The sequence below is a fragment of the Anguilla rostrata genome, chromosome 17, assembly GCF_018555375.3.
Source record: "Anguilla rostrata isolate EN2019 chromosome 17, ASM1855537v3, whole genome shotgun sequence".
Taxonomy (NCBI): Eukaryota; Metazoa; Chordata; class Actinopteri; order Anguilliformes; family Anguillidae; genus Anguilla; species Anguilla rostrata.
Genome location: NC_057949.1, coordinates 3,791,650 through 3,802,438, shown reverse-complemented (window position 1 = coordinate 3,802,438; position 10,789 = coordinate 3,791,650). Strand labels below are relative to the sequence as shown.

The 10,789-nt window shown below is 44.2% G+C and overlaps 1 protein-coding gene across 1 annotated transcript; it reads right to left on the bottom strand.

Moving 5' to 3' along the window:
* Nucleotides 1-5,533: 5,533 nt before the first annotated feature.
* On the bottom strand, nucleotides 5,534-10,051 carry LOC135244170 (actin, cytoplasmic 2). The gene is made up of 6 exons (XM_064316415.1): nucleotides 9,892-10,051; nucleotides 8,092-8,221; nucleotides 7,529-7,768; nucleotides 6,697-7,135; nucleotides 6,417-6,598; nucleotides 5,534-6,297 (listed from the first exon to the last, which is right to left on the bottom strand). Exons 2-6 carry the CDS (start codon nucleotides 8,212-8,214, stop codon nucleotides 6,154-6,156), a joined length of 1,128 nt encoding a protein of 375 aa, XP_064172485.1. The 5' UTR covers nucleotides 8,215-8,221; nucleotides 9,892-10,051; the 3' UTR covers nucleotides 5,534-6,153.
* Between the last annotated feature and the right edge of the window lie 738 nt (nucleotides 10,052-10,789).

Below are 10,789 nucleotides of genomic sequence, written 5' to 3'. Positions count from 1 at the left end.
GTCGTCCGTCTGTTTACAGGCAACGTAGGCTATAAGAATACTGATTAGCACGCGCCATTCAGAGAACGCGAGCATGATTTTATGACTCTCTTTGTAATTCTTTCATTCCGTTTTATGGCCGATACATACATTCATTATCTCTTTTAATAATACAAAGGAGAGTTATAATGCAAATCGGATGCAGCTCGTCACCAGAGGTGCATTTCGCCGCTCTGAGTGCTTGTCAGGCAGTCCATATTACGAGCCAAATTCAAAGAATGCACATAAAAGAACAACATCGCCATCTGCTGTATTTCACCATGAGCTACAACAGTGCGTAGGCCTACGGACATCCACAAACACAGAAATGTAACAGTAAAACATTAAAGAATAGACAAGCGTCTTAAATATTATTTCTGATCATTTTAACGCTTGTTGTTTATATTTACATTACTATATGTTGACCTAATCTGCTAGAAGTAGGGACGGAGTGTAGCACAGTGGGTAAGGAACTGGGCTTGTAACCGAAAGATCGCAGGTTCGATTCCCGGGTAGGACACTGCCGTTGTACCCTTGAGCAAGGTACTTAACTGAAATTGCTTCAGTATATATCCAGCTGTATAAATACAATGTAAAATGCTATGTAAAATAAATGCTATGTAAGTCGCTCTGGATAAGAGCGTCTGCTAAAATGCCTGTAATGTAAAGAAGTAGGCTACTGCATAGTAGTCGTGAGGGCTTATTGCCTTGTGTTGACAGATTTCCCCAATGACAAGGATGTAACAGTCTGCTGGTTATACGCAATTAGCAAATAGCCCATTTTGATGAATACATGTCCCTTTAGCTATATACTTTCTGATTTTTCATTTGGAACAGTGAAAGATTCACCTTCAAAGTCTGTATAGACCTAGTTTTCCTGAAGTAGGCCTAGGCTACTTTATCCCAGAAAACATCCTTTCTCAGTCATGTATGGACCACTGCAGCAATTGCAATATCACAAATTCAACACGCACGATAAGCTCAAGATAAAGACTGGACAACGCAAAATGTATGTTTCCTGTCACTGTCTCACGCAACAGACGCCCGACAGAGAGTTGTCGTCTGGCCATTCTCTTCGTAGCCTATCTTCCATTTCAACTGAAACTTGCAACCTCCGACACTAATACGTCCATAGCGGAGAACGACTCCAGATGACCGCGCTATACAGGCTTGGTTACATCACAGTTAAAAGTCCCGTGCCGTGATTGAGTTAGCTGTGATAGAGACCAGCACACGGCTGAGAGGCAAGATATTTCATAAACCCCATAATGGGCGGAGGTCTGATCTGTCAGTGACTACTTTCTGTTTCAACTCAATCTAAATATTTTGCTTTCCAAAGCAAAGGCACTGATTGGTTCAAATCAACGAGTCTCTGCTAGTACGTGGCAGTTATACCCATTTCTGGTTCCGTGTCCCATCACCACTGGCACATTGTCCTGGCTGCTGTGACCGTGGAGCAGCTTCATGTGCTGGTTATACCAACAATCGCAATAGGTTGAATAAAGTGGAAACGTGTACATCCGAAAGACAAATTGAATGTAGTCATAGACGATAAAATAGACAGACTCCTTTCACACAAAGGAAAATGAAGAAATATAAGGATGTATAGTTGAATGGTTGTATTGAAAACTGCCTACGTTGTAGTAGTCGGAAAGAAGAAGAAAAAAACAGCAACAGGACTGCCTCCAGCACTGATGTATTTTCAACTTCTATCTCCCAGGAGAATATGTTTTTTTCTTCCATTTGTCTTCTGTTTCAGCCAAGCAACAGCTGTCTCTGAAAGTACAAGCACCGTCCCCCAGAAAAGAACACTAGTGAACACTACAGTGTTTGATAGATTATTGTTCATCTGCGATGTAGGTTGACCAACTGGAGTAGAACTCACAGGCGTTTGGAAGTTATGCAGCTCAGTCATGGCGGCTTTCAGACCCTTATCCTAAATTACACGGCTAACACGCACACACTTCCATCCCCTGCCCCACCCACTCCCGGGTGTGGATGAGATATGGGGGTTTGGCTGCGGCCCGGTTGCTGACAAATTGGGTCATTCTTCGCGTCTCTGCGGCAAAAGGATGTCGATAAACACATTCCTGTGGACGCATGCCGAAATTAAGCGCCTCTTCCGCCGCCATCCGTCTGCTCTGCGGTCTTACGATCGAGCCGAGCGAATGTTCGCGCTAACGTTTCTGTGGACTGAGCTAATATTTCACAGACCCAGAGCGTCACGGCGAGGCAGAGAGACATCTGGAGGTACGAGCCAAATTCCCAGGCCGGAATCAAGGCTGTCCATCAAAAATATAACCGGATTTGTGCTCCTTCGTGTACCAAGCCTACCATAACAAGCCTGCAAGAGAAAAAAAAGACTGAATGTGAGTTTCTGTGCAAATACTGCTCAGATCCGTCCATCCATCCACCCTTATCCAACCTGCTTATTCCTTGTCAGGGTCGCTGGAGCCTATCCCAGCGTGCATTGGGCGAGAGGCAGGAATACACCCTGGACAGACTGCCAATCTATCGCACATCTATGGCGCACATACCATTCACTCACACACTCACACCTATGGGCAATTTAGAGTCTTCAGTTAACCTAAGCTGCATGTCTTCGGACTGCGTGAGAAAACCGGATTACCCGGAGGAAACCCACGCGCACATAGGGAGAACATACAAACTCCACACGAAAAGACCCTGGATGGGATACGAACCTGGCATCTTCGTGCTGTGAGCTCCTCCATATGTTTGTGAACTGGTTTATTTGCTTTAGTTAATTGACATTATAACATCAGGTTTGTTACAGTTCAGGTCATGACTCCATGGATGAAATAGGAACCCCTGTACCTAAGGGAGCAAACAAACACACTTTGTCTTTCTTACAAAGGACAGGAATTTGGAGCACATTTCAATTTTATCTAATGAAAGCAAGGTGGACAGATTAGATAAATTAGTGCTGGTAGCAATGAGTCTTCATATGGAGATGTGTCACAGGATTTTCTTATGGAGAAGTACATAATGCGCTGGTTTCTGAGATACAGACAGTGTTGACCAATCACATTCGCTGTAATGATGTAGCCACAGATCTAACTGCTTGAGTTGAAACGAAAATAACTGTAAATATGCCAGTTTTCTTCAGAAATATGCCTTTTCATAGTGAGCGTAATGTTTGAATGTTTCAGGGACCACACCCTGATGACTCATGATATAAAAACAAAAATGAATCATTGCCCCTCCTTGTTTTTGTAGAATGTGTTTTTTGTGGCATTTTGGGCAGCCTACCACTTGACTTCCATCATTAACTGCCGTTTCGGGTCTTCCTGCATCCCATAATAATCAGTAACTAGCGCTGGCGGTGACGGAGCGGACGGACTTTGCGCTGGCGGTCAGGGCGCTGCGGGGTCAGGGCCCCAGGCTGTGGGGCAAGAGAGGCCACACAGGGGCAGCCAGAGGAGATACGCTGAGGAGACGGAAGGAAGGAGGGAAGTGGAGGCGCGTTCAGAACTGGGGACCACACCGGGAACAGGAGAGGTTACATAATCCCTGGCAGGGAACCTGGTTTTACAGAGACATTACTGGAAATGTTCTTCCAATTAGAATGAATAAGTATGGAACTAATTCCCCCATTTATTCGCAGAGTTCTCTCTATACTTGTCCTGCAATGTTTGTGCTGTAAATCAGTGAAGGGAAGAGATTTGTATTTACGGCGCACCGTTCTTCTTCCACTCAGGTTTGCCTAAAGGACACACAGGCAAAGATAAAAGCGGAGAAGACCAAGAGTGAACAGGAGATCGCCCCCCAGTGGTCTGCTCTCATACAGAAAAGGCAGGTCAGTATCTATGCTGTGGGTTCATTGAAATAATTGGGGATGTCAGTTGAAGAATCTGAGCTGTCAGAAAAGTATATGTTGCGAAGCTTATCTTAGTATTGAATAAAGGTGTATTTTTATTTACGTTTTAGAATTGAACGTATACTGTATCCTGGAAGACCAACGAGGATCATGATGGGCTGTCAGTCAAAACCCCCTACAGAAGGTGTGAAAAATAATTACGTGTCGAGATGTTTTAAGCAATGCTTAGCGTCTAACCACGTGGAGCTGCTGAGTCTGTTTTTCCTCCATATGTTCTTGAGAACCCAGATTGAGATTCCATACTGAATCCAGAACACAGACTGAGTATGATTTTAGAAAGGACCACCAACAAATAGATGCAATGTTATTTCTAAAGTTTGAGATAATGTTCATATTTCATTTTCTGCAAATAGAAGTTGTGTTCCTGGAATTATAAAGGATTTAGAGGACTGTCCAGGATTCCCACTTCTATATTTTACAAAATTAATATAATATTAATATTTTGACCATAGCACTGTAATGTACTGGAAAAGGTACTTGAAGCTCTGTTGTGTTGTCTATGGACTGGGTTGTTTGTGGCCTGTGTTGTCTAAACCTATATTGTTAGTATTGTGTTGTTTGTAGCCTGTATTGTGTGACTGCTTGTTTTTATTGTAAATATGGTGAAGCCAAAGGCAAATTTTCACAAAAGTGGACAATAAAGTATCTATCTATCAACCTTCAGATAAAGACATGTAGCAATTAGTTGGCAATTATTGTTCTCAGCAAACTACTGCATTGCGTGGGAGATGCTAATGAGTTAATGGAACACCTGTAATTTCTTCAATATCACTGCTGGTAGCGTGTGCTAGAATTAATCGTTGCTCATCTTAAATATATTGCACGTTCTCAAATGCAATGTTAGTTTAGCATTTGTTTTTTAGGATAATGGAAACACACATGAAACACAGTACATCAATACAAGTCTAATGTGTTTAACTTATGGAGAACCTGTTCCACTTATGCTAGTGTTTTTGTTAAGAGATTACATATTCCAAGTGACTCCCTGTAAAATGTCAATTTTAGCATTTGAAACTGGAATTAGTTTCTCAAGTTTAAAGCAGTTGAATTTATCGTTCATGGGGAAATCTAATTATCAAAGAGACGGCAAATATTGCATGGTATTCCAGAATACTTCATAGAGCTTTCATAATTGTAGTTTTTCCTACTGTGGAGATCACTGTATTGCCTGCCTGGGAGAGGATTGGTTATACCTACCAATCAAATATCAGATTTAAGGGCTTTTTTTTTTTTCAAATGGCCTTATTTCTACATCCACTGCTTACCCTTGGGCTAGAAGTACCCAGTAACCACACTTTCACCATCATGCAGCTAAATGCTGAACAGCCTCAACTCAAGAGCATCCAGGGGATAGAAGTTAGATTCAATCCTACCCACCCACAATCGCACTCCTCACTCATAAGTAACTTTCTGGGGAACTTGTGTAGAAAGTGCTTTCTACTTTAGATTATGTTTGCAGACAACAGAAATGTAATCTGGATGCAATTTCACAGCCCTAGAATGATAATGCAACCTTCATTGTTGCAATAAGCCCTCAATGAAAAACCCTACCCCGTTTTATATGGACACACTGAACAAGAATCGGGAGTCGAGAGGAAGCACAACACGGATGTAGCATGTCTTTCACATGTGCACTTTTATTGGTTTTGAATTAGTCAGTGTACAGATTGGCCCCACCATGTCTGGCACTGCCACCTTCCATACGGCTCATACAAATGCCCAGGGGGATGTAAACCTTTATGTTTTTGTATAAAGGTAAAGCTGTTTTTGCATAACAAAAAGAAAAACAAAAAAAAAAAAGGAAAAAAAAAAATACAGGACCAAGAATTTAAGGCTGAAAGTACAAAAACCCAGACATTGTTTCGGTTACATAATTTACATAAGCAATACTACAACAAGGTTTAAGTATCTGCTCCCAAACACTGGGCAGCCTTCATAGAGGCAAATAAGTTTCTGAACAATGCATTTAACATTTAAACATTTGGAATGACTAAAAAGAAAAAACAAAAAAGTACATTTTTTTAAATTTTTTTGTTTTAAAGTCCTCAGATGCATTGTAGAACTTCGGGGATGCTTATTTGCCAAAAAACATTGCCGTCACCTTCACCGTTTTCCAGTTTTTAGATCCTGAGTCGAGCGCCAAAAATAAAGAAAGCCATGCCAATGTTGTCGTTTCTGGTTTTTCCTCTGCGCAGTTTTGAGTCGGCGTGTGAAGTGGTAACAGTCTGTTTCTCTCTTTAGAAGCATTTGCGGTGGACGATGGAGGGTCCGGACTCGTCGTACTCCTGCTTGCTGATCCACATCTGCTGGAAGGTGGACAGGGAGGCCAGGATGGAGCCTCCGATCCAGACGGAGTATTTGCGCTCAGGTGGGGCAATGATCTGGAGGAGGAAAGAGGAGACAGGTGAGTCTAGTGCCATCTAGTGTGGGCTTTTGGAAGTGCGTGCCGTTCACAGCTAGGCTAGCCGTTAGCACACCTCAGTGGCGCAGACAAACCCACCTTGATTTTCATTGTGCTGGGGGCCAGGGCAGTGATCTCTTTCTGCATTCTGTCGGCGATGCCGGGGTACATGGTGGTGCCTCCGGACAGGACGGTGTTGGCGTACAGGTCCTTACGGATGTCGACGTCGCACTTCATGATGGAGTTGAAGGTGGTCTCGTGGATTCCGCAGGACTCCATACCTGTGGGGGAAAAAGGGGTTCACAGTTAGCCGCGAAAGAGCTAACAGTGAGTGGGGGGGGTCCTGGACCTCCGGGGGCTCAAATGGCGGCTCGCTTACCCAGGAAGGAAGGCTGGAACAGGGCCTCGGGGCAACGGAAGCGCTCGTTGCCGATGGTGATGACCTGCCCGTCGGGCAGCTCGTAGCTCTTCTCCAGGGAGGAGGAGGAGGCGGCGGTGCTCATCTCCTGGTCGAAGTCCAGGCCGACGTAGCACAGCTTCTCCTTGATGTCACGCACGATCTCACGCTCGGCCGTGGTGGTGAAGCTGTAGCCCCTCTCGGTCAGGATCTTCATGAGGTAGTCCGTCAGGTCGCGGCCGGCCAAGTCCAGACGGAGGATGGCGTGGGGCAGGGCGTAGCCCTCGTAGATGGGCACGGTGTGGGTGACGCCGTCCCCGGAGTCCATCACGATGCCGGTGGTTCTGCCGGAGGCGTACAGGGACAGCACGGCCTGGATGGCCACGTACATGGCGGGGGTGTTGAAGGTCTCAAACATGATCTGGAAAAGAGGGACGAGGGAAACAGGACACGAGATTAGTCCACCTCAAACTGCCCAACGCCGGGGACGTGCAGACACCCGTTAGTGCATGCGTCCAACCAAAAAGAGGCAAAGTTAGTCAGGTTTCAGTGCAGGAGGAAAAAACCCAACATTCATTAAAAATCGTGGGGTGCGGCAAAAAAATAAATAAGGAACTGCAAACAGGACACGGAAAAGGAAATGAACCTGTGGGTCTCCAGAACAAGGACGAGAAACTCAGGGCTGGAGAGAGAACTCCTGAAAGAGGTGGCAAGGGAGAGAAATGAACGGAGGATGGAAAAATGAGGAAGAGGAGGACCAGTTTTGATAAGTCTTGAGGTCGTGCCCCGTTTTCCCCCCCGGGGGTGTCCTTACCTGGGTCATCTTTTCCCTGTTGGCTTTGGGGTTCAGGGGGGCCTCTGTGAGCAGGACGGGGTGCTCCTCGGGGGCCACACGCAGCTCATTGTAGAAGGTGTGGTGCCAGATCTTCTCCATGTCGTCCCAGTTGGTGACAATACCGTGCTCAATGGGGTACTTCAGGGTCAGGATACCTCTCTTGCTCTGAGCCTCGTCACCAACGTAGCTGTCCTTCTGTCCCATGCCAACCATCACACCCTGGGGAACAGATTTGAGTCTTAGTTAAACTCCCATTGAAAAAAAATAAAATAAGGACAAGTCTAAAATCATCCACCACCAGGGGCATCATTTCACACACCCTCAGTGTTACCAGTTTTGAATCATTTTAAACACTTCAAGTAGCTCTGTGCATCATTTATGATTGAACAGGAGGTTCAAATAGGCATAGACAGTGCCTTCAATGTGCACAATTAAACACATTGTTTACAAAATCTTATAACACTAATTTAGGTTCAACACCAATAAAGATTTATTTCGCTTTTCATTTAACCTGATCAGGCTTGACGGGTGGAAATACATACCTGATGTCTGGGGCGACCCACGATGGATGGGAAGACAGCGCGGGGAGCATCATCTCCAGCGAATCCGGCTTTGCACATACCGGATCCGTTATCAACAACCAGTGCGGCAATTTCATCTTCCATGGCTGAACTGAAAAAAAGGAAAGAAAGAAAAAAAATTACTACATGCGCCGATGATCCTTATGCCTTGCGCAAGTGCACTGCCCATAAAACGCACCACGTGACAGGCTTTGCCTCATTTCCTGCTTCTGACGGCTGCATGTTTAGCACTTTGCCACTAGGGGGAGCTGCCGCCCAACCGAGATATTCGAGAGACAAAGGAAGTCCCGCTCCATTCTCTCGTTATTACCATAAAAGGCAATGGTCTGAGCAGCTTTGCGGTTGCCGGCGGCGTGGCATTCAGCCAAACTGCTAGGTTTCAGGAAAGGGAACTTATTTCGACATTCAACATGGCCATGGCCACTCCCTACACCATTCATTTCCAGTTTGCAACCCCCACCCCCGCCCGCTTGCGGATAGACGACTTGACTATCGTTATAGCAGCGTATCCAACTCCAAAGATTTTAACCCTACTGCGTCACATTTAGCCAGCCAACGTAGTTAGCCAGCTAGCTAGCCACCAATGCAGCCTGGCCAATCTAGGTACTGCAATGCAATTAGTTTAGACGGCTAGTTGCCGATTCCCCCGTTCGCAAAGTACTATGAATTGTGCATCATAGAGTCCTTATTCTAAAGTTCGAACAACGACCAACGTCCAGATGTTCGAACTTGAGAATAAGGATGTCAGCCTTTAGACTAAATTAAGCCAAACAATGTGGTTCCGATGAAATGGTTTGCTAATCATATGACAAAGTATAATTTTTAAAATAAGTCATCATTGTCATCTAGTCAACTAGTAGTGTGCTTTTGTAAGCAATCACTTCATAAGGACAGCAGTCACGACAGCGGTCTGCTTCGATTTAGCCAAGTGTCATTGGCCATGTTGCACTTGCTAGCACATTCGAACCACGCCTTAGCAACTTCCTAGCAAGCCCTCGTCCGGTAGGAAGCCCCACTACAACTCAACCACACCTTACGTTAATTCAGAATAAGAGATTGATTAACCAAGAATACATAGGAATTATAGCGAAGCCTCACTGGCGACCCCAACATTCTAGGTGTCGGGCTGTGAGGTTTGTGTCAAACGAGCCAGATGGATGCAAATAATTAGATAGCATCGAAGTTATAGTTTTATGAAACGCAGCAGTCCTAAAAAGCCGGCTGAACGCATTCAAGTTATCCATCAGTCTTCAGAACGAACGCTAGTTCACCGGCTAACAGGAAAAGTAGGTCACACCCAATCTCATCAGGAGCCATACATCGAGAAAAATCTCCTTACAGACCTTGCTTTGCCATGCAACTAGATGAAGAACATTGCGAGGTAAAGATCAAACATTGGTTACAGTTTTAAGATTACGGAGACAAATCTAACAAACCAATTTAACACTGCTTAACGATTATATCCACCAACTGACGACGCCTATTCATTCAAACCTTGTTCAATTGTCCAAGCACCTGCGCCAGCAAACGCAATTTGCTGCTCAAAATGAGTTGTCGACTAAATAATTATTTTAACAAAAATAAATAGCCATTAATCTACCAGACATCTGAAATATCAGTAAAATAATCCAACAAAGAACTTCATGCTTTCAGCACACCGCTTGATGTTGGTTGCATATATTTACATTAAAGTGATCAGGTTTAAGTGATGAAAATAATTGAATCCAGCTTTAACTTACTTAAAACAATGTTTTTTCTTACCTTGGGTGTGGGGCTTTAGCGGCTTAAGAGAAACTGTTACAGGCTGTATTTTTCCCGCACTAGCTGCGTGTGGAGGCGCTCAAAGTGAATCAGTAGATATTGGGTGCACTATTTTATCCTCAGCCAGCCACCCGGCTCGAGCCATAAAAGGTAAACTTTCGGAACTCGGCAATCTGATTGGTCGAGCGTCACACTCGGTGTGTCGCGTGCACATTGCTGCACTGAGTTGCAACTTGAGAGTCAGAAAAGGAGGAAAAACCAGAGAATAAAATTATTTGTTTACGCCGGATCAATACAATTACCAATGCACAGCCAGAATTTATGATACTTTGTAAATAGCCTCAGCGTTCAATCTTTGCTGATCGATTTCGTTGTTTAAAAAAAAATATTTTCAATTGCAATATAAAACAGTAGCTTGCAGTCTTACACACTGGTAATGGTAACTAGTCGAATGTGTGAAATTCATAACCCAGGAAGCTAAAATATATGTAATATACAGATGATTACCGTGCCTCATAATTAATAATGAAAATTAATGTGCTACTGTGACAAACTCAGGTAGTCTTGCTGGTTCATTGTTGTTAGCTCGATAGCTAGCGAGAAAGCTTGGTAACAAGCTGTCATGCTCATTGCTGGGTAAAATTGTTCGGGATTTTAACCTTGAATCAGAAAATGCCATACGAAATAGTTACGATCTTTTGTGAAATTGCAGACATCCTGACAACATTTTGAGAGCCCATGACAGGCACATTGTGTATGATATCCATATCCTGCAGCTGTGAGAGGAGGGGGAATCTAGGGCACTACAAAGACCCCCGCCCCATTCATTTTAGTTGTCTTTGTAACGTTAGTATTACAAATTAAACTCCAAGGACTCTGGGCACACACTGTACAAATT